The sequence below is a fragment of the Rhinolophus hipposideros genome (genome assembly GCF_964194185.1).
Source record: "Rhinolophus hipposideros genome assembly, chromosome: 25".
Classification (NCBI taxonomy): domain Eukaryota; kingdom Metazoa; phylum Chordata; class Mammalia; order Chiroptera; family Rhinolophidae; genus Rhinolophus; species Rhinolophus hipposideros.
In genome coordinates this window covers 22,600,350-22,624,621 of record NC_138071.1, presented here as the reverse complement: position 1 = coordinate 22,624,621, position 24,272 = coordinate 22,600,350, and the positions used below count along the sequence as shown (strand labels likewise).

General features: G+C 47.1%; 2 protein-coding genes and 1 gene segment (V, D, J or C); 2 read left to right on the top strand and 1 right to left on the bottom strand.

The window, feature by feature from the left end:
• Window positions 1-602: 602 nt before the first annotated feature.
• Window positions 603-4,183, top strand: PRSS58 (serine protease 58; the record flags this gene model as incomplete). The annotated part of the gene is made up of 5 exons (XM_081038115.1): window positions 603-642; window positions 2,335-2,473; window positions 2,695-2,951; window positions 3,807-3,946; window positions 4,034-4,183. 5 exons carry the CDS (start codon window positions 603-605, stop codon window positions 4,181-4,183), a joined length of 726 nt encoding a protein of 241 aa, XP_080894241.1.
• Window positions 4,184-10,217: 6,034 nt separating this feature from the next.
• Window positions 10,218-10,974, bottom strand: LOC308492963 (T-cell receptor beta chain V region E1-like). The segment is given in 3 exons: window positions 10,956-10,974; window positions 10,384-10,677; window positions 10,218-10,249 (listed from the first exon to the last, which is right to left on the bottom strand).
• A 4,388-nt stretch (window positions 10,975-15,362) lies between these two features.
• Window positions 15,363-22,571, top strand: LOC308493060 (putative DBH-like monooxygenase protein 2; the record flags this gene model as incomplete). Its single annotated transcript, XM_081038722.1, has 13 exons — window positions 15,363-15,671; window positions 16,571-16,717; window positions 17,198-17,359; window positions 17,590-17,673; window positions 18,410-18,577; window positions 18,718-18,820; window positions 18,956-19,122; window positions 19,455-19,546; window positions 19,835-19,931; window positions 20,071-20,130; window positions 21,216-21,346; window positions 21,908-22,022; window positions 22,329-22,571. 13 exons carry the CDS (start codon window positions 15,363-15,365, stop codon window positions 22,569-22,571), a joined length of 1,878 nt encoding a protein of 625 aa, XP_080894848.1.
• Window positions 22,572-24,272: the final 1,701 nt, after the last annotated feature.

The following is a 24,272-nucleotide window of genomic DNA, read 5'->3' as shown; positions in this document are numbered from 1 at the left end:
TGAATTATGAGCTGGCTGGTTGAGTAAATAAATGGAAGAGAAGTGACATGAAAAGAAGCGGCTGACAGAGCCCAAGGAGAAGTTCAGTGTCAGGCAGACAGGTCAAGGTCAGCACAAGAGGGCTGGGTTAGGCCACTGGAGGTGAATGTCAGTGGCATACAGATGGGGGCTAGCATCACATAGATGGGTGGGGCCAGTATCCTGCATGTGGTTCAGAGAGAGACATGATTTCAGAGTTGGACAAAGAGGGGGAGCAGAGAGGAGGAGGCTATAGAAACACCTTGAGTTTCAACCTCTCTCAGATGAAGTCCTTTCTTCCCTGAAGGAGAGCAAAACGCTGATCCATTCTCTACTGCGTCAGGGACTAAGTCACCTGATCTCTCTGTTCCTGTGCCTCTGACACTTGATAATACCCCCTGCTCTGACCGATGGACACCTCTTCTGGAACTGAATCCTGCCACTGAAAGAATTCAGATGATAGTTTTCCACCCTAGAACTCCTCTTGCCTTATCTTACTTAGTCCTTTACTCTTTCTCTCCTCTCCATCCTTTCCAGAGATCCTGAGCTGAACCGTATCCTGTGAAAAGGCTTTTGACATCATTATGAAGTTTGTCCTCTTCTGGGTACTCTCGAACCTGTCTTGTGAGTGTCTGTACATTTTTCCCTTTACTTGCCAAAGAGAAATGCTGGTGGAATCATGAAATTATGAATCAGGATAAAGAGAGGAACAGCGTTTCAGACTACAATTGTAGGACTGACTCTCTACCCCTCACCAATGCTGCCATCCCCACCAGGCTTCCTCCCGTCACACAGCCTGCCCACCTCACCTCAGGCTGATTGTTGTATGCTTTCTGGGGAAGCATGGGCATCGAAACCCCAATACCAGACCTGCTCTTGTGGAAGACTGTGGCTTGACTCTGGTCCTGCCTAGAACAGGATTGATCCTGGCAGGAGATAGTAAGAAGTGGAAGCAGAGGTTGAAAGCAGAGGTCCAACTAATGGACACACTGGAGCACTCCAGGTTTGGGTCTTTTCCAGGCATGATTCCAATTATGCAGGCAAAAACCTTGGAGGTATTCATAAATCTTTTTTCTCATCCTCCATATTCAATCTGTTTGGAAAATTTTGTTGCCTCCATCTTTGAAACATATCCCAAATCCAATCACATCTCACCCCCTCCATGGCTCACTATGGTCCAAGCTGCCATCTGTTGCCTGGATTATCAAATTAATCTCCTAACAGGCCTCTCTGCATTATACTCCTATACTCAAAACATCTCTCTCCATAAGGAAATTATCATTACTCCGTTATCATACATCACACAAAACCCTGCAGTGGTTCCATATTTCACTCAGAAGACAAATCCATGTCCTATGACACTCTACAAAGCTCTGCATCACTTTGCTGGCCCCCTTGCTTTCCTACTCTTCTCCCCCTCACTCAGCATGCCAGCCATGTCAGCCTCTGTGATGCTACTTAAACAGGACTTGCACTCTTACGCCAGCTGTTTCCTCTGCCTGGAATCCCATTCCCCAGATATCTGATTATCTAACTCCTAGCTTCCTTTCATTTTCATCTCTCACATTGCCCAAGAGGTCTATCCTGACTACCGATGTAATTAATATTGCACAATGCCCCCCAACACACACACACACACACACACACATACACACACACACCTGCTACTACTTTCCTCTTTCCTTGTTCTACTTTTTCCATAGCACTAATCACCACTTAACATACTGTCTCCTTTACTTATGCATTATTTATTATTATTGAATGTCTCCACTCATCAGAATGTAAGCAGGGACGGTTCTCTGTTTTGTTCACTAGATAGCCCAGAGCCTGGCACACACTAGGTGCTCAATATTTACTTGTTGAATGAATGGATGATTATCCCCTCCTCAGACTGTTAGCATTTGGTCTGCTCTTTAAATGGAACTTATATCATTCTGCCTTGCATTGTTGTTGGGAGAATGGGATAAGATTGGTCAAACCATTTGAAAAGTGACAAAAATAGTTAAGTTCTCCATGAGTTGATTTAACAGATATCCCCTGAGTTGTGGAAGGTATTTAAGGAAGTTTGTGTTTTAATTGTAGGGTGTTTGTGGACAACTAAAAGAAAAAACACATTTTATCTTTTGAAATAAATATGTTTCTATCATTTTCCTCATATTTTAGAACAAAGTAAGCCAGTTTACAAATTCAGCTTGCCGTTAAAGGTACTGGAAAGAAGGGTAGGGGGAACTAGAGGCTATTAAGTAATTTTCCTTTGTTTTTTCCAGTGACCCCTGAAAAAAACACCCAGAACTTCTTGTCTGTTTTTCTTTATAGTCTCTTTGGCCTTTGATCCAGATTACACAAATGGCATTACTCCCCCCTACTTGGCCTACCTGAAATCTTACTACTTGCCCTGCACTGGAGTCCTGGTTCACCCTCTTTGGGTGATTACAGCTGCGAGCTGCAACTTACCGTGAGTACTAAGCCCCCAATGCCCGCCTACCCTTGGGGTTCTCAGCACAGACCAAGACCCCTGCCTACGACCACTGCCCAACTCCATGGGACTGGGGAGGCCTTCTGGGGATGTTCAGTAGTAGAGAAATAAGCATGTGGGGAGGAGCTAAAAATAACGGCCCAGAAGGGTGGAGCACCCATATCTGCTAAGGCCTCTCAAGAGCACCCACATTGTTCCAGGAGCCTTCACGTGATATTGGGGGTTACAAACCCATCAAACCTCACTGAAAAAAATGTACAAGTGGTCGGCTGTGAGAAGAAGATTCATCATCCCTACTTCTCAATTACTTCTATTGAGAATAACCTCATGCTTATCAAGCTGAACAGATACGTGGAGCTCAATGACTACGTGAGACTGGTTGGCCTGCCCAATGGATCGGCCCCGGAAGACACCGCATGCACTGTCTCCACCTGGGCCTACAACCTATGTGATATCTGTGAGTGCCTTCAAGATAGTATTTTCTCAGAACTGGACATGCTTCGTCCCTTCTCTCCTCTTGCCTTCTGCAATTCTCCCCAGTCATGTCTTCTGACGGCTTTATTCAACCTTTCCACTTCCTTTTGCCCTCCCTGTACCTCACGGAGGGGGTCCTGCAAACTTCCCCACCCCCACTGTATCTTTCTATCATCTTTGCTTTCATATATGATAGAAATGGTGTTAGTGGAAAGACATAGAGTGAATATAAACAAATACTGTTATAAGCATAGTTTCTAAGAGACTAGATCTTAATTATTTCCACCACAAAAAAGGAAATGATAATTACATGACGTGATCGAGGTGTTATTGCTAAAATGGTAATCATACCAAACTATAGAAAAGTATCAAATCAACATGTTGTACACCTTACATTTATAGTGTTGCATGTCAAATACATTCCAACAAATAAATTAAAGAGTCAGTGATGAATTTAAAGTATGAGACAAATAATAAACACAAAAAGCTCAAAATTAATAAATAAATAAAAATTCCATCTCAAAGGACACTCTATAATACTTCGATTTCCAGACATTTTTAAGGTAATTTGTTTTATTTCATTGCAGAGCTCTCTTATATTTACATGTAACTTGCAAGAATTTCTCTGTTTCGTAAGGAGGTAGACACTTGTGTCATGAGCAATTGTTAATCTGACAATTTCCTGTTATCCTAGCTGCATCGTTCTGATTTCTCTCAGTATTTAATCTCTTTTCCTTTCTGCTGGGAGAAGAAGGAATAGGTTGAATAAGAAGGAAAGGAGAAAAGAAGGTTTGGTATCTCACAATTCTTAAGGAAGTTTTACTCGTCTTTCCTTTAGACAAAGACCCTGACTCCCTGCAAAATGTAAACATCTCCGTCATCTCCGAGACACGGTGCCGCGATGGCTATAAAACCCACAATATCAAAAAAACTATGCTGTGCTTGGGCATTGTGCCAGGAAGAAGGCAGCCCTGCAAGGTAATGTACTCTCAATACCTTCATTTTCTCATTGTATTCTTTGTGTCTCTTGCCAGAAAGATAAGCCGGTTTCCTTTTCCCTGGCAGGAAGTTGCAGCTGCCCCGGCAGTCTGCAATGGGATACTTCAAGGAATCCTGACTTTTGCAGATGGATGTGTTTTGAGAGCTGATGTTGGCATCTATACCAAAATCTTTAGCTACATGCCCTGGATTGAAAACACAATCCAAAACAACTGAACTTCCATGGCAGGAATTCTGGACCACGTGACACAGCCTGTACCCATGTCCAGCCTCATGATCAAACCTAAATAGATTCCTTGGGTTGCAGCAGGCACACCTGTCTCACTTCCGCCTGACAGAGTGGGTGACTTGTACATACCTATACTGGGATTATGCATGGCAATCTCCTATAACGAAGATGGCAAACTCAATACCCCTTACTTAGGCAGTTGAAGTTTATGAAATGGGGATTGTGCGCTAACAAATTGATTGATCATTGACTTAACTGAAACAAAAGGCCACTCGATAGCCATTTTGGGTGACAAAACCCCTACTAGTTGCACTGAATTAGGTAACATGTGCAAGTTACACATGCTAATGGGAAAAAGGAAGTTTTGAGGAGAAGCAAGCTAAATAGAAGGATGGGTGAGGGGAAAGGATTTAAGGAGACTGTGGGAGAGATTCCACTGAGTTTCTCCTTGCCAGTGTAGCTCTCAAGACCAGGCACAGATTCTGGTCATTCATTTTGCAGCATTCTGGGTAGGGATTTGAGCCATGAGAGGTTAATACAAAAGTTCACTGGGCTTATAAATAAGAAGTTCCAGCAGTAAATCTTGTCCTCTTTAGGATTCTGAAACCCCTAAATCAATAAAGCCTAGCTCACAATGTGGAAGAGCAATGTGTGGTGTGTGGATTATTAAGTGCAATTGTGAGAGCTTCACCTTCATGTAAGTTATTAACTGAAATTTTAGCTATGGGAGAAACATGATTTCTGCAGGTGAGTATCTCAGTCTCTGGAGATGCTCTGCAGCTTGAAATGGTGCTAAGATTTCAACAGGTCCCAATGGTGCCTTCTAAGGCCAGATGATTCTAGGGGACGAAGCATATGTTAAGGGCACTAGATTCCATGGGCATCAGCTTGTTTTCTGACCATTATCACTGTAAGGTGACTTCCTTGTTTGGAAAATACATTCCTTTTCTGTGGAACACATAAGTCATTCAGTTAATTTAAAGATGGTGGGGCCGGGAGTAATGATGGCAGGGGAAAGAAAATCCAAATCTGGCACATTTTCAGTGAGGACCAAGAGCTACTCCCTCCACAATGGAAGGGGCCCACCAACCACCACCTAGCTGGTGGGATACCTGGGGTACAGTACGAGATCAGTACTGTATCAGGGCTGAGGTTGGTCACTGACACTGGTGAATCAGGGCTTCAGCAGTGGTGATAACCAGGTGGGACTTGCAATCATTCCCTGCATATGTTCCATTTGATCCCACTGTTCTCTTTGTTTATGAATCCATTAAAAACAAAACAAACAAATAAAAACAGTTGTAAAAATGAGAAAGGACTTCAGAGTCAATATATTAAACAAAGCCATGCATAAATGAGGTGACATCTTTTCCCCCCAGTGAACTATTCACGGAGAAATCTCATTGAGGTCATAAGTGTGGGTTGAGGAAGGATTGCCCAGCGCAATGGCTTATGCAGCTTACTTGGGCATTCAGGGCCTAATTTATCTCTGTTCCATTTAGGCTCCTAGTTGAAGATGGAATGCTGCTGAGCATATCCAAGTTAATGACAAAGAGAATCAGAGAACCTCACCTAGATGTTGAGTCAACAGGTGACGCTGAGTCAGGCATTTCGTCTCCATCAGACCATAGTAGCAAACCAGAAGCTATTTCCCAAAGAGAAAAACAGAGCATGGCTTTACTCCCATGTGTAGGGATCTCTTTTGATTTTCTTATTAGGCTTTGCCAAAAGCTTCAGTTAGTGTGCTAAAGACACTTTTAGCACCATTGGACCTATAGAGTTTAAACCCAAGAAACAGAGCCAATTGTATTTCAACTGGTGCTGGCTGTATTTCTGACTTAGTCTTACCCTAAATTAACAACTGTAGATCGCTCATTAAATGGCTCCAAGGATGATACCCTAATGAGACACATACATGTTGCTTATACAATTTAGAGGCCTTCAGACATCATTCTTAACAGTAGAGAGCACAAGATACACCAATGTGTTCATTTCAGTGGCGGAACCCAACATAGTTTCACCCACAAATTTCATTGCAGAAGCAGGCAACAGTAGGGCCTCTGGTTGTATCACCTACCCACTGCCATGTATCTGTCTTTCCAAGACATCCAGGAAACTTGCTACTTCCAGTTATCTAGTCCTATCAACATGATATCATTAGTATCCCAGACCAGTATGGTACCCTTTGAGATTGTCAAGTTCAGGGCCAGCGCAATGATGATTGCCTGAGCATGGAGACAAAAGGGCACTGCTGGCCCTCCCAAATGAAAGCTAGTTAAGTCTGAGCTTCTTAAAGACAATGCACAAAAACGCACTTGCCAGATGAATAGCTGCATACCAAATGTGAAGGATTGTATCTGCTCTACTTAGGAGGCTGGATATGAAGCAGCAACTGTAGTTGGTGTTACCACCTGATTACACAATAAACAAACACTACCATTCCCCATTACTCTTGTGCCTTGGCCAAGCTGAAGAACTGAATGGGATTATAATAGAAATTATCAGCCAACAGCCTATTTAAAGTCTGTGTTGGGAGACTGATTTTCGCAATGTGCTCATGTGTTAGATTTACTAAAGGGAAATTCCACCAATTGTCTCTTAACCCTTCTTACAACAAAAGCGCTCACTTCACAGGCCAGGGAGAGATTGTAATACGAATGGTTGTAGAGATTCAACCAGTTGTAGAAAAAAATTACACGCCTTCCCCCACCCCCATGCAGTGTACATAGGAAACAGGAAAATAAATTATAGATAGTTGTAGAGCCTCTATTGAATTACTCTAGGGAAGATTTAGGTTAAAAATTCATTTATTCCTCAATTTCCATAAGCCCCAGTCTGATCAGAGGATAGCACAGATAATAAGTCTTCACCCCCCACCCCCGCCCCAAATTAGTACTAATTCTGATCCAGGATCTCGCAAACATTTTAGCTATGTTCTTGTCCCTAGAGCACAAGTCACCAGTTAAAAAGACTCAGGTCACTTTTGTATAGGCTAGAAGGAAGACTCTCAGTGTTAGAATAGGGTCCAGGCTCCCCCTTTATTCAAGGGGCATTGAATCAGTCAATATAACTGAGGTTTGTTGACCCACATCAATCCACTATTACCAAATCTATCAGTTTTGTTGTTGTTGTTGTTTGTTTGTTTGGTTGGTTGGTTGTATAAATGTGATGGACTCCACCATTCACTGTCCTGAATGGGGGGTGCAATTCTCATTCTAAGTTTTAGCGTTGGTGACGCTGATGTCACATATGGAAGCCATATTCTCTATCACCTCTTTAAACAACATGTCTAGAAATTTCCCTCGCCACTTGCCTTACTCCTTGAGCTCTCATTTTTCTCCCCAGAATTTATGTGAGAAAATCGAGGCATCATTCATTAGCCTCCTCAAATCCCAACAACATTACATTTGGATTTGGAGAGCATGTTGTCCCCCTGAGTGAGGGCATACCCCCTAGAATCACCAGTCGCAAGGCTGAAAACCGAGGATCCTGAAACCTCATTAGTGTATCGCAGTTTAGACTTGACAAGCCCCCACCATGGCCCTATGGATGTGTACGTAAGATCAAGAGGCCTGGTGCAGCCTGAAGCCCTAATAATTATTAACCCAGTATCAACGCCCCTCTTCCTGGACCCGCCTGTATCTAAGCCCTTACTTTCACTTTAGACTCACTCTTGCTCTCCTGCTCAGGAACCCTGAAATGATGGCGTATGGGTTTCTGCTCAGGGCTCAAGAACCTGAATTGTAAGAAAGATGTACATCCTCCTTCTCTGCCTCATAGAACTGCAAGTGAAATTTTGAACTTGTGCTTTTTGCTCTTTGGGGAACTTCTAAGTGAAAGAATAAGGAAGGAAAGAAGAGGGGTAAAATTTTGAGGAAGTAAAGGGGAAGAAACATGTCTCAGTTCTTGAAAGTCACACCATATCTAGTAAACACTGAAAACTGCATAGACATTCTACATACATTTACTGATTAATTAAATGTATCGAATTAACACATTTAAATACATTTAAATGTATTTAGAGGACAACCGAGACAAAGGAGAATGAATAGACAGCTGTCTTAGGTTGCCAGTCTCAGAATTCCACAATCTTAAGACTGATTCAAACTATGGAGATAATTATGGAGCAGAATCAGATTTACACAATCAGAAAACATATTACTTTCCCCTCCAAATGATTACATTCAGTTAGTATAATTCTATTTCCAACCAGTCCTGCTGAATCCCAGGTATCTGAAAATATGGAATGAGAAAACGAAGTGGAATATACTTTGTAATGACATGAGCAAACCAACTCTTAGCAGCCTGAAGACAGCGGGCTCCCATCACTTATATCAATATTTCCTATCAGAATAACGAGGCGATAACCTAATCCATTCAATCAAAGCACTGTTTGTTAATATAATACTAAATGCCAACTGTAATAGAAAGATTTTAAAAAATAAGCAAAACATTCTCAGAGTGGATCACAAAACAAAACTACAACAACGGATTAATATATCAGTAACAACAACAACAAAGCACTGCTTGAACCTCTGTAATCCGCCAGTCTAGGGGGGCTAGTTTAATCACCATGGCATCAAGGTCCCTAGACAATGGTACCAGGGCACGGTTCATGATACAGGTGAGCAGAGCCACATCTGGGAAGTCTCCAGGTAGCTCTCCGGGACTGAGGTAAAAAGGGAACTCATCAGAGCTAAGGTGCCTTCCACCGCTGCAGCCAGACACTTGGCTGTAAGTTGTTTCAAGAGCTGCCCGAAGAGGGCCTCCGCTTACCTTTAAGAGCAGGTGGTCAGGTGGGCTGCGCCCCCCCATCTCGTCTGTCTCTCAGGGACGGTGCTCTCCAACAGCAGTACCCTTCCTGGAGGAAGGAGAGAACACAGGTATCAATACATCACCCCTCCCCACGCTGTCTTTTCCTCTAGAGTTGGGCAGGTGTTCACAACCCCTGAGAGGGGGCTGAGCACAGACCCACACCTGTAACTGATAGCTGGCCCTCTGGACAAGATCACGGAGAACTGTGGGCAGATGGCACCCCCTGGTGGAAAAAAAACCTCCTCCCTCTACACAAGGGCCGAGGAAAGAGCACTTGCCAGCCCCTCTACACCACACCCACCCACAACACCGTTAGAGGCTGAGGAACCTTGCAAATGCCTTCTCTTCACTCGCTCCCACCTTGCACCCCGTTACCTGCTCCCTTGGTAGACCAAATTTCTCTGAGACAGAGAAACTCCAAGATCGAGAAGCTCTGAGAAGGAGAAGCTGGGAGCTGGACGCAGCCCTTTCGACTCCCATCTCTGCAGTCGCAGGGTTTGCGCCTCTCCCACAATGCACCTCTCAGCAGGTGGTTCTGGAATGTGTGCTGGGCTTTGACCTCCTTGCCCTGCCCTCCCCTTACTCAGGTGCAGGCAGACCAGGCTCTGAGCCGTGGCTTTTTAGGTGAATATTTGGTAAGCCCTCCCCTGTGGATTCCAGACCCTGGTCCTTTCTAGGTCAGGCCTTCTCTGAGATTGAGGTGTGAAAAGTTGAGGTGGTGGTGAGCACTGAGAATGGGAATCTAATTACAAAAGTGGGTGTTTATTCCAGGGGTGTGAGTGGGGTGGGGGGCACATATTGCGATATTCCCTCTCCCCCTTTCTGAGCTCCCAGAACTTTTCCGGGTGCCTTTCCAGCACCCCTCTGGGCGTTGGTTAGTATTAAATCGCGACATGCTTTTTCTGTATGCACACTGTGGAGACAATAGCTAATGCCAATTAAGTGCTTTCTGTGTATCCCGTCTTCTACTAAAGGCTTCACCTGAACTGTGATGTTTAATGCTCGCAGTGCCCTCTGAGCTGGGTAGAGTTACTGTCTGTACTTTGCAGACATAGAAACTAAGTATCAGGGATGTTAATTCTTCCCCACAGCTGGCGGGTGGCACAGCCAAGGTCCGCCCCCGAGTCCGCCAGAGGCTGGGGCTCATGGCTGTGCTCTGCAGGCCAACTGTTTCCCTGAGGGCAATGGGGAAGCCACAGGCAGAGTCTACTTGCAGTAGAGTGGCCAGAAGGGGGGATCTGGGGCAAGGAGGAAGCAGGCGGGGGTTGGAGTACTGTCAGGGCAGAGGAGGAGCCCGGGTCTGCAGGTGGGTGGGTGGGAACCAGGGCTGGTTTTTATTCATCTGTCCTGGGAGGGTTTCCCACTGTGTCACCTTTGCTGCAGCTACAGTACAGCGTTCTGCCCTGGGTCACATTGGCCACATGCAGCCTCAGCTCCGTGTTATTGACCCGCGTGGCCTGATAATCTGCTCCAGGACGGGCTATGACTTCCTTGTCCCCAGAACTTCGCAGAGTGGTCAGCATCTCGAGTTGCCCCTGGAGATCCTGTTGGTACCAGCCCATCCAGGGGTACTGGGAATCCTTCAGGAGGCAGCGCAGGGTTTTAGCCTGTCCACGACGTACCAAGGCCCATCTGGGCCGCTGCTCCACAAAGCTTGCAGTGGCATCTGAAACACACAGGCAGGCCAGGCTGAAGGTACTTGGGGGGGGGTCACCCCCAGAAATTACCAGTGCAAATTGTAAAGAGGGGTCCCATGAGTAATGCCGCTAGGAGACGGCTGGGGAGAGAAAGGATACCTTCTCAGGGTAAGGGGAGATACCTGGGAGGATCTGGGCAAGGCTGGGAAGAGGGAGCAAAACTTTCTGTGCCTCCTGGTGCCCAAGTGACCTAGCCCCTCCTTCCTTCCCTCAACCCACTGAGTGGCTTTCTCTGCGTGGACCTGACCTGGACTCACGGCAGCCATGAGCATCCAGCCCCACACAATGGGAAGCGGGACCATCCCCTGGTCCCACACGCCCTCTCTAGCAGGGCAGTGGGACAGAGGGCCTTGGGTCAGGGCCAGCCAGGCAGGAGAGCAGGATCCTGGACTGTAAGGTGGCAGTTAGTGGCTGCCACTCTCTGCGCCTGAAAGTCAGAAGGGAGTGGCTTTTCCAGGAAACTCAATATCCTGTCTCATCTTCTCACTGAGGCTCCAACTTCAAACTGGTGAGTGTTTCCTGTTTCCTGCACACCAACATTCACACACACATGAGCACACTCCACAGGTTCGAGTGCCTTGGTGAAGGTACTTGGGCCTGCACTGTCTCAGCTGTGTCCCAGGGATTCCTAAGACATTGGCTCTGAATTGTGTCTCAAATCTTCCCAAGGGATTCAACTATCTCAGTGTAACCAACGGGACATTTGTCGATTAAGCAAAGACTTCTCTCCCCCATATGCTTTCCATATGGGCAGAGGCTGCTGGAAAGCTACCCTGGGTAGTAGACATGGTCACTCATCTGTAAGGGAGGTACAAAATCAACATAAGAGGCTTAATTCATTTTCTTAGAGCTTTTACTTTAGAAAACTTGTTAAGTTCTTTTTCCATCTTTCCGAAATGTGTATAAGTAGTTTTAAAAGCTAAACAGGGTTAAGACCCAGGAATGTCTCTCTGAAGGACCTGCAACCATCTCTTGGAACAATAAACATCAAGAAACATGAGCCGAACTTGACTTAGAATGGACATCTCTCACCAAGTTGCAGCCTGACTTCCTGTCATAAAGATGTCAAGTTTATTTTGCCCTTGGCTAAAGCCAGTTAAAAAACACAGAGGGACACTCCAATTACCCAACGACTCTAGGATGAACTATGGATTAACAAAGGGTCCTGTCAAGATGAGGACCAGTCATTGCTCATCTTGAGAACATGTGTGTAATGGTTGTGTCTGCTGGCCTATATAAAAGGCAGATTTCTTCCTGTCTCGGCAATCTCTTAACAGAATGCCTTTGATATATGTCATTCTGATTTAATGCTTACTCAAAAATAAAACTGCTTTCCTTGTCTTCTATCTTTGTGGAGAGATTTTTCCGAGTTAGGAGACGATTTTGTTTTCAGTTATTTCCCCCCACCCCCCAGTAATTCATAGTGCTGCCATTACCTAATGGTGTGACCTTTTTGTGACCTTGGGCCTCAGTTTCTTCATCTGTAAGATGGATATAATAATGAAAGGTATTTCATAGGAATAAATGGATTAATACATGAAAAATTCTTAGAAGGAAGCTTGGCACAGACGAAGTACTTAGTAAAGTGGACTTCTATTATTAATGGCAAATTCCAAATTCAATTCAAATGATAGAATTAATAGTTTTTATGTTTCTCCAATCGCCTATTACTTAGTAATCAACTGAGATTAAAATCACAAGTTCTCAAAACTTTTTAACATTAAGAGGCCTTGTTTTTCAGAAAGGTTGGAAACCTGTGATTTGGGAAATTAGATTTACAATAAGGCCCATATCTACCGTTTCTCCAACCTCTGCATTTTACAGACAATAGTATGGAGACACCGGGGGTGCTCAGTGATTGAGCTTGACTCTTTCAGGACCTGAAACTGCACTATATGAGTCGGTGTTCCATGTGGGTGTCTGCCTATCCCACACACTCGATAAAAGAAGAAGGGAATGGGGGCAGGGCAGGACTGCAGACATATCTCCCAGGACAGGCCCCACATCGGCATTCTGGGGGTTTGTGCCCCCCAGATTTACCATTTTTAAAAAATCTTCTGAAGTTTTACTACATACAACAATATGGTTCCCATGATTTGGATAAATGATAACAGTCATTGATGCCATTTGCAGGCAGCATTATACAGTTTATAATTTACTTGGCTTGCTAACTTTGACATGATGTGTTTCTTGATTTAAAAAAAATACAGATTTTCATTATGTACAATTTTGTGTATAAAGTGACTTCATTATTTTCTCTATCACACTGTTTCAAAATTGCATACTCTAACTGCACAAAATGTTCCTTGCATTACCTTGTAAGTAACACGTGCTGATTCACTTTTGCCTTTTGCTCCCGTACTGATTCCCAAGCTCGTCACTTCAGAAAGGGAGAGGGATGTGGCTTTGGGAAGCATTGCCAGAACCACACATCTTGAATTCCAGAAAAATGTACACGCCGAGACAGGTGTGTCCTCACCCTAGCAAGCCATGTGTGTTGAATTGAGTTTTGCTGTGGAGAGAGCTACTCTGGGATTAGATGGTAGAAGGACAGGGGCCTGGGAGAGGGGAGAAAACTGTAGCTGGGGAAGAAAGGAGGAAAAGCCCCTGTGGGAAGCCAGACGGGCCCAGGGGCAGATTCCCTGAGCTGCAGTCGCTGCCCCAGCTTTGCCGCCTCTCCATGAGGCCAGGCTCTGGCCTGTGGGATAGATTGAAGGATAAGGGATCCTGGGCCCATCTCGGTTTTCAGGGCTGCCTGTCCTGTCACCCTGCCATCCTGTCCCTTAGCCTTAATCCCCAAGAGGAGATTGGGATCAGAGTGTCTGTGACATGCCTGTTATCTCCTCCTGAATTCCTGCCCCTCAAGGTCACTGCCTTGCCAGGCTCCTCCTCTGGTGTTGGCCTGGCTCCTCTCCTGGGCCAAGGTAAGCCTCTTCCTTCCGGGTGGCTGCCTAGCTCCCTACCTCCCCTGTGCCCAGAGTTTGGCGCTATGGTTGCCCCTTGGGAAATGTGTTTTCTCCCTCACTGCACCCCAGTTACTACGCAGGGGCTCACAGCAGCTGCAAACAACCTTAGCTGGGCCCTTACAACTTGAAGAACTCTGTAGGAAATAAGAAGAACGTGCATGCCCTGGATGGAGGCATAAACAGACGCTCCAGCTCCTGTCCATCCCCGTTTGAGCTGAATTCCTGGGTAGAGATGTGTGGTCCAGTTTCTGTGCCGGGAGAGGCTCTCGGGCATGTGTTCTTGTTAATTTTTCTGAGCCTCTCTATTGTCTAATGGAGGAAGGACACTGGGGGGTCCATGATGTAATTTCCAGCTCTGGACTGGCTGTACCCAGCCCTGGGAGGAAAGAACTCGAGTTAGGCTGAGACTTTGGTCTCTTCCCCAAGAAGCAGTCACCCATGACACCAACTCCTGCAGGACAAGCCATGGTGGGAATGCATGGCGGGGGCTTGTGCCCTGTGGGTGTGACCTAATGGAGTGATGGACAGTGCACCGGCCTCAAGGCGGGGTCCTGTGTCCTGTGTCAGCTTTGCCTCTGACTGGATGGTGATCAGGTACGACTCATGCTACCCCCTTGGTGCTTCTGTTTCCTCATGTAAAACTTAAGTGGATTGGAACTTTTAGAAAATGAAGTGGCTCTAAAATTCCTTTTTACTCTTGTGTTCTAATATTCTCACATCCCTTCTTCCCTTTCATTATTTGCACGATACCAAGGGGCTGGATTGTGGGGACCTGGGCCCAAGCCTCCAGTGGCCGTCCCTAAAACTAACTTCGCTGAAAGGCCATTTGTGGGAAAAAGGATAAAACACAAAACCTCCCAGAGGCAAATTCACGTTTATTCCCCATTCTCTCCCTCTTCTTCCCCTCACCTGCTCCTTCTTCGTGCTCCTCCCCAGGAATGTGCAGAAACTCAATGCTACCCAGACTTGCCCATCTGGAAGCTGATTATGGCTCCTTCACCTCTACCTGTCCTTTCCGGGATTAGTCACACAGACTCCTCCAGGAGATGGAAATCATGGCCTTCCCCTAAGCCCCTCCCAACAACTTCTCTGCTTCCTGCTGGACTGGGAGGCTGAAAGGCAGGTTCACATCTGGTCCTACCATACCCCCTGCTAGTGCCCCAGTCTATATATAGACAAAGTAGAAAATTCCCATAAAAAGTGGGGAGGGAGACATGTGCCAGAGGGCAGAGTGCTCAGTAAGAACACCCAAGGATACAGTGATGGGGGGAAGGGAGACGGGAGGGCGAATGAGAGAGGGAGGGCTTGAGGGAGAAGAGAGGAGAGGAGAGGGGAAAGGAGAAGAGGGGAGGGGAGAGGAAAGGGAGGAGAGGAGAGGGGGAAACTAAACCCCCTTGATTCTGTGGGGTCCCCACTGGCAAGACCCTGGCATGGGGTTGGGGTTTAAGAGTCTGATCAATTTATTCCTGCTGATTCCATGCCAGGTCCCCATTCCAGGGCAAGCGCAACCTGCTCTACACCCTCTCTGGACACCTCATACCTCCAGGGTTATGTAAGTGGCACCACTCTGAACCCAGGGGATAATCAGATCAGAAGAGTCCCAGTCTGTTCCTCCCCCTGGCACAGTGCCTGGCACAAGGAGAGGCACATATAAGTCCATACTTCTTGAGTGTTCACCTGCAGGAGACATGCTCCAGACCCAGGGAGCCATGGCCTGTGCCATTTTCCTCGGCCTTTTCCTACTGATGGCCCTGGCGGTCCCCTCCCAAGGCAAGCGCCTCGGCCCCACAGCTCGCCTGCGTTATTCCAGGTTCCTAGATCCTTCCAATGTCATTTTCCTGCGCTGGGACTTTGACCTTGAGGCTGAGATCATCACTTTTGAGCTGCAGGTCCGGACAGCTGGCTGGGTGGGCTTAGGGATCACAAATCGCTACACCAGCGTGGGAAGTGACCTGGTTGTGGGAGGCGTCTTGCCTGACGGCAATGTCTACTTCTCGGTAAGTCTGAGGGCAACTCTCTTCCAAGGATGCGGGTCTCTGGCTGGGGTTCAGGGTGGCTGTGAGGCTAGGAAGGATCCACGTTTTCCCAAACATCCAGGCACACGCCCAGAACACCTGCTGGCTGCTGACCTCTCCCGCACAAATGGTCCATGGGAGAGTTTCAGTCAAGGTCTTTCAGACCGTACGTCCCTAAGGTGCTAAGGAAAGCAACCACTAACTGATGGAGGGAGAGTCCCGCACCACGTACTTGCCAAAAGCTCACTAAATGCAGGTCACAGCTGTGCGAAATATAGTCCCCATCCTCAATTTCCTTGACGCTCAGTCAGGTAGACCCCAACGTAAAGCAGCCTAATAACAACGGCAGCAAACGCATTCATAATAGCTTATAATTGTTATGTACTTTTGATTACCTGGGTATTGTTCCAAATTCTTTGCGTGTTAAACTTCACGGCATCACTGTGAGGTGGATGATTATTGCCCTCCCGTAGAGATGAAAACACAGCTCACCCATCTCCCGAGCTCATCCATCTGCACTGCATTTAAATAGGGAACTGTCAATGTGAAGAGCCACACGACAGGATGAATAGCATAGAGAGTTCAGAGACTAAGCAAGTTTCCAAGGGTTAGGGATACAGGAATATTAGGATTTACAGAGAGGAGATTTGAAACGGGAGAACTAAAGCAAGGTCAGGTGGTGCAACTCCATCAGACACGGTCCGTCCCTCTGCCCCAAGCATCCACCCATGACACCACACTGTCCTAGGAGCCAACTGTATAATAAAGAGACCTGGGTTCTGCTAACCTAGTACCTGAGGGAGCTAAAGGGCACGGGTTCCTCCTAAGTCATGACTACGTGGGGCTCCTGGGACTTATGCCTGGTCCTTCACTGGACCCAGGATCAGCACCTGGTGGATGAAGACACCCTGGAGGAGGATGGGAGTCAAGATGCTGAGCTCCTGGAGCTAACGGAAGACGCTGTCTACACCACCATGCGCTTCTCCAGGCCCTTCCGCTCCTGCGACCCTCATGACCAAGACATCACGGTAAATTGGGGAGGGGAGAAGAAGCATTCGACCATAAGCAGCTTTTCCTCCTGGGAAGGAGGAGTCACCCCCACGCTGGAGTGACCATGCATCTCGGGCAGCCAGTCACAGTTCCCAGGATTTCTGGGGAGCCTCCTCGGAGCTCCCCAGCCTGGCCTCATTGGGGCCCTTCTTGAAATCCATAAGCCCTCTCCAGGGTGGCTTCCCACTGACTCAGTGCCCACCCCACCCTCCCCAAGGCTCCCCTCCCGTGGACATGGGCATAGAGAGGGTATATGCGAAGGGGGTGGGACTGCCTCAACATTTCCAGCAAGTTGGTCTCTGAGGCTGAACTGGAACCCAACCAATTCTGCCCCCGGTCTGCAGCTCTATCCATTCCACTGCGTAGATGTGGGCAGGTGGCTGTGTGGGTCCCTGGGTGTGGGTGTGTGCAAAGGGCTGCCCACAGCAGCGGCACCTCAGTGCCCACAACACCCCTAGAGCGACACCATGAGCGTACGGGCTGCCTACGGCCTGAATGACACACTGAGGCTGGATCGGGAGCGGACATTTGTCAAGTCCATCTTCCTGCTACAAGTAGTCCACCCGGATGACCTTGATGTCCCTGAGGACACTATCACCCATGACTTGGAGATCACTGATGTAAGACCCCTCCATACCACCCCTCCCCATCTTCCCACTCAATCCAGACTCTCCTCTTGCCCCTGATATTCAGTACGCTCCTTGGACCGAGGCTTCTCTGACTTCCCTCAGTCCCCTGAGAATGGCCAACGTGGCCTTCATATGAGCGCCGTGCCCCCATCTGGCCCACCCCTTGCTTCTCTGGGAGTCTCACTCCCACCCCAGCTCGGCCTCTGTGTGTCCTTCTCTAGTTTCTCATTCCAGAGGATGATACCACATACGCCTGCACCTTCCTCCCTCTCCCCATCGTTAGCAAGAAGCATCACATCTACAAGGTAAGGTGCATCTGCAGGTGGTTCATTGTGAAGGTGCCTGAGCAGCGCAGTGGGCATGATGGGCTCTGAGGAAATGGTGCCAATCAGACCACTGCCGGGAGGGAAGAAGCAGGGCCAACGTGGGGGCCAGGCCAGGTTTGCAGGGGTAGTTTCATGATTTCCTGAGCCCAGAACTATTGCTCCCAGCCCTGTTTTATTCGAGCCTCACAAGAAGAGTTATGAACTGATAAGTTTTTGCAGAGAACACAGTAGGAGGCCCACCCTGGCCCCAGAATTGCGCTCTTAGCTCAGGAGGAGGTGCAGGCTGGGACAGACGTTTGCCACGGACTGTCTGGCTAGAGGGAACTGACTTGGTCACCTGAGTGCACATTTGAGTGATTTCCATTTTGGTATCATAAATAAAATGGTGATCTTACAATACGTGGCACATGTGTGGAAGCCATTGTTTTCTTTAGAGAGAATCCAGTAAGGAGTGGCTACATGCTCAGGTGTCATGGATGGATGAGGTTATTAAGGGAAAGGCAGAAACCTCGGGATTTAGTGTGTGTTCTGAGGGGAGGGGCTTAAAGGGGGGGCTGAGAGAGGAGTCAGACAGAGCCGGCGAGGGGAGGGGATGATAGGTTGGGGAAGAAAAATGGAGAAAACGGAAGAGAAACAGAGAGAACTGGGGAATGGAATGGGGGATCCGGACTTGACAGAGATCTCAGTTGTGCTCCGCCCTCCTCCCCCCTCCCAGTTTGAGCCCAAGTTGATCACCCGCAACGAGACCATGGTACATCACATGATCTTGTACGCTTGTGGCAACGCCAGTGTCCTCCCCACCGGCATCAGCGACTGCTATGGGGCTGACCCCGCCTTCTCCCTCTGCTCACAGATCCTCGTGGGCTGGGCTGTCGGGGGCACAGTGAGTCCCGTGATGAGGGAAATGGGTGTCTAAGGTGGCGCATGTCGGGAAGTGGGATTGCTGGCCTGCTGGAGAGCCGGGATGAGTCTCTGTACCTAGTTCCCAGCTCTTCTTGCTGCCAAATCCCCTCCATCCAACAGAGTTACCAGTTTCCAGATGATGTGGGCATCTCTATTGGGACGCCCCTGGACCCCCAGTGGATCCGTCTGGAAGTTCATTACAGCAATTTTCACAACCTACCCGGTAAGCACCTAGGGCACTGATGTCCTGGGAAGGTACTGTGGGACGCATGCCGACCACTTCTGCTCACATCCTGCCCCAGCCTTCCTGGGCCTCTTTCCCACCTCACTAGCCTGCTCACCCACCTTTGTGCACCAGGTGTGTACGACTCCTCGGGGATCCGCGTGTACTACACTGCACAGCTACGCAAATACGATATGGGGGTCCTGCAGCTGGGCTTCTTCACGTTCCCCATCCACTTCATCCCCCCGGGCGCCGAGTCATTCCTGTCCTATGGGTTGTGTAAGACGGACAAATTTGAAGAGGTGAAGCTGGGGGACACGCCGTGCCTGAGGGTCCCGGTTCCCCATCGCAGAGCTGGCTCCACAAGCACACACGGCCTGAGCCCCAGGCTTGGACAATGACCACAGCTTGGTGTTCAGAGAAATCACTACCCTGGATCATGCAACGGAGAGAAGGAGTCAGGGCGTTGGGGCCGAGTGAAGTGGGGCAGGAAGACGGGCCAGGAGGGTTCAGCAAGAACTAAAGGGGTCTGTGTTAGTCGTAAGAAGAAGGGTCAAATATTAAGGGAGGAAAACCAAGGAGCGGGGCAAGATGAGAGTCTTAACAAACCACATGCACCTCCTTCCTGTCATAGATGAATGGGACCCCGGTGCCTGACCTACAGGTATATGGCTACCTGCTCCACACCCACCTGGCAGGGCGGGCTCTGCAGGCTGTGCAGTACAGGTAAGGGAAGGAGACATGGCTTTGAAGCTTTCCCTTGTGCACGTGGGAAGAAAAGTTAGAAGTAGTTATTTATTCTGCAGCATAAGGTTATACTTGGTTGGGAGTAAGAAGGAGCTGGAACATTCATAGAGTAGAGATGATGGGAGGAAGACTATGGAAGGAGGAGCTTTACTGTTGTATGGACAATCTGTACCCACAAAATGACCCCCCCCCAGCTATCTTATCGATAGACGCCCTCCCCATTTCATCCTCTTCTTATTCCCGTCCCCTCCCTTTCTCTCCCTCTAGAAATGGAACACAACTCCGAACAATTTGTAAAGATGATTCCTACGATTTCAATCTGCAGGAAACTCGAGATTTACCCCATCGAGTGGAGATCAAGCCGGTGGGAGCCTGGGGGGGGAGGCATGGCTGGAGTCGGGTCCTGGCAGGCTCCGAGTTCATTCGTATTAGCCAGAAGACTTCTAAGATTGGTCCAGGCCCTCCGTGTCTTACTCTCAGCCTTCGTGTTTCACTCTGAATAGGGAGATGAGCTGCTGATAGAGTGTCACTACCAGACACTAGACCGTGACTCCTTGACTTTTGTAAGTACCTCTCTCCTCACCACGGTCACCATGGCAATAGCCTTAGAATAGAGCCCCATCCCTGGCGTTGGCTATCAAGTGACTCCGATTATTCTAGCTGAAGCATCCTTCCTCCATTTTCCAATGGTGTTGCCCTTTCACATGGGCTTTCCCTGTTCTCACACCCCAGTGATAATAAGATGAATACAGGAGTCCCTATTTCCTCTGTCAATGACCTGCTAAGACCATGAAAAGATAGCATGTTATTGTGACTAGGAGCATGGACTCTGGGCCTCACTGCTTGGGTTTCCATGCCAACACAATCATTGCTTGCTTTCTAGCCTTAGACAAGTTATTCAACCTCTTTGTCTCAGTTTCCTCATTCATAAAATAATCAATGATACTCTCTATAGCATGAGATTGTTGTGAGAGTTGATTAATACATGTACAACCCTACATCACCGCCTGACTTGTAGTATAATAGATGCCCCAAGGTAGCTATTGTTGCTATGGTCACAAAGAACGCCACCCATTTTGTGTGTCTGGTTCTGTGTTTGCAGGATTCAAAATGGGTTGCTTGCTACTGAGAAAGAAAATACAGCCATGCAAATGATTAACACACAAGGTAGAAAGTGACATATACCACCAAAGAAGAATGGGGATCATGCACTAGGGGAATTCACAGGGGAAAGCCATAAGGTCGTATTACCGCGGAGAGAAGATGTGACGTATTTGCGTGGGTCCTGCTTTAGACACGTAGAGATGGGGAATTCTGGAGAAGCTCAAGAGGGAGTGGCTTTATTTTAGGAAACTCAGTATCTTGTCGCATCTTCTCAAACCAGGACAGTAGCAGTGGAAATGTAGAGGACAGGGCAGATATGTGGGATTGTTTTCTTTACAAATAATATCCAGAGTTGACCACTAATTGGAAATAGAGGAGGAGAAGGAAGAGGTGTGGTAAAGAGTGGTGAGTAACAATCAGTGAGCTGGCTGTAGGTTACAGGAAAAGGAGAAGAGCATCAATGACCACCTGCACTGTTTCTGCTCTCTGCAAGCCTTTGTACCGTTGTCTCTCCATCTCTCTCTCTCTTCTTCTTCTCCTTCAGGGGGGTCCCAGCACCATGAATGAGATGTGCCTCATCTTCCTCTTCTACTATCCTCGAAACAACATCTCCAGCTGCATGGGGTACCCAGACATCATCTACGTGGCCCATGAGCTGGGGGAGGAGGCATCAGAGTGAGTCATCCTTGGATAATAAGACCGTCAAGTGTGACCTCTACAAGTTAGGTCACTTATGGATAAATTCTTTGTCTGTCTTTTTCTCCTGCACTACCTGACTCAATCAAAGAAAGTGTTTTCTTTCAAGTAGTGACCCTTCATTATGTGGGGGTAAGGGTCCCTCTGAGACTCTGATGAAAGCTCTGAAACTCCTTTCCAAGAGAAATGCACATCTGTGCAGACACACCCATTCCACATACAATTTCAGGGCACTTACAGGTTCCCTGAAGTCACTCTCTCAACATCTTGGGACTTCATGGCCCCCCCAAGTTAAAAACCACTTCTTAAAGAGTCAGAAGATTCTCTTTCTCACTTTAAAAATTCTCATCTTTGGGTTCTTATGGTATTTCTCCTCCTGCCAAACTCATGATGGTCTCACTGCATTGTAAGATTTTCCTTAGTGGTTTATGGCAACGTAGAACTGATGCTAGCAAAAGTGAGGGTATTTTATACATGTTTCGTCAAAGGTTTCAGGCGACCCTAAACTACTGTCTGTTGCCCCCCACCCACCCACAGCAGTCCCATGGAGGGTGTGATGGCCATGAACAATGTTGAGTGGACCCCAGAGAGCATTAAGAAGGCAGAGAAAGCCTGCAAGGAGGCCCAGCAGACGGTGATAATAAAGACCATTGATGTGAGTGTCCCAGGAGACACCAGCCTCACGGTGTTGGGATGGTTGGGTATGAGATGGTGTTGGGTGGAGGCAGGAACAGAGAAGAATGAGGGAGGTGAATGACAATAGGAGGAACACTGGGTCAGGGAAGGGCGGCTGGGGAAGCAGAAAGTTGGGCTGATGCAGCTTTGGGTTTGGGGGCAGTGATTGGGGTCTCCCATTAGTCTGTGAGGCTACAAGGACTGGGGATAACCAACTAGGGCCTGAGGAACAGAAACAAAGTGGAGAGGCTTCTACCATTCGCCCACTGTTTTCCTTCTCCTGCAGGAGACAGTGGAAAACACAACAGGCTGGATTCCGGAAATCATCCCTCCTCCTCGGGGGCCCTGCTTAGAGTCCTCCGGAGGCAAAGTGGAACCCCAGGACAAAACCCCTGCAGGTTCCAGAGCTGCACCAGCGGCCCTCTCGGGCTCTGGCACGGCTACCTTGAGGTGTCTCTCCCTGACTGCCCTCTTGTTCGGGCAGGGGGCCCTCTCTTGGCTCCTTGCCACCCTGCAGGCTGGAGTCTGATACTGTCTCCTCATGTCACATCCCAAGGCCCCTCCCTTCATCATCAAACACAGAAACTCCCCTCTGTTTTGGGTCCCCAAAAGGCCCCCATTGATGCTCCTTCCCATGACCCAGGCCATGACGCTGCAGGTCTGGGCATTGCACATACTCTTATACAAGCTCTTCTAAGACCAGCTATTCCATTCACGCCTTAAAGCTTTAGAAGCATTGATGGGACCACGTGTTTTCTGACAAAATCTGGATCCAAAATGAGGGATCGTCTACAAATAGCTGGCTTGCCATCTTCAAAATGTCAAAATCATGAAAGAAAAAGAGGGGCGGAAGAATAGTCCCAGAGTAGACTAAAAGAACAAACAAAAGTCTAATTAAACAATGAAATGCAACATGCAATGTGTGCTCGTGGGTCGAATTCTTTCTTGTTGCTGTTGTCCTTTATGCTTTCTGTAAAGAATACAGTTGGGATGACGGGTGAACTCTGGTGTCTGTGCATGAGATGGTGGGATTGTACGAACGTTAATTTCCTTCTTTGGCTGGTTATATTGTGGTTATGTGAACATATCGTCTTGTATTTTAGGAACTATACACTAAAGCATTTTGTGATCTTGATGTCTACAGACTCTTAAATTACGTGTGTGAGAGAGGGAAAGAAATAGAGCGATAGAGAAAGTGAATATGGTGAATGAGTTACAGTTTATGGATTGTATTTGGAAAATCTGGGGGATGAGTATACTGGAATTTTTTGTAGTATCCTTGCAACTTTTCTCCAAGCTTATTTCAAAATAAACGTGTTAATTTGAAAACCATAACACAGGCTCTTACAGAGACAGTATGAAAAATGGAAGGAATATTTTAAATAAAAAAGACATCTAAAAAATAACCTTTGCAGCATTACCTACAATAGCCAAGATATGGAAGTAACCTAGGTGTCCATTTATAGATGACGGATAAAGATGTGAGCTATATATATATATATTATACACACACACACACACATACATTCAGAGGGTGCCAAAAAAAAGTGTACATACATTTTAAGAAAGGAAAAAACTGTATTAAAATGATAATACAATGAATGACGCGAGCATTCATTTGATTAACACCAATTTTTGAGCGAACACCATACTACACATTGCCACCGTAATTCAACTTCAAAAAGTAACACATAGATAACATCTCTTAGAATGTGTACATTTTTTGGCACCGCTGGTATATATATGGAATGTTATGCACCAATAAAAAGGAAGACATTTTTGCCATTTGCAAGAACATGGGTAGATCTAGAGGGAATTACGCTCAGTGAAATAAGTCAGGCAGAGAAAGACAAACACCATAGTATTTCACTTATATGTGGAATCTAAAAACAAAACTAAGCAAAACCAACAAAACAAAAACCAACCTTTTCCCCAGAAGCATCGTTTGAGACACACTAGTGACATTCTAAAGAATAGCTTTCCTTTACAAAATTCAGTGTGAAGAAAAGAGACTCAGAGCAGCCTTATTGTAAAGCACCAGCACTAAGGAAAATCTGCTCTGCTATCAGGAAACCCAAGGGGAAGAAGAAGGAGGAAGTTTAAATAGACATAAGGACACTCAGAGAATTACGTAATAATAATAGTAATAATAAATCTTTATTATTGCACAGACTAAAAAGTGCATTTCCACGTACATTGCAGTTCCGATGTTTACTCCATGTTACGGATG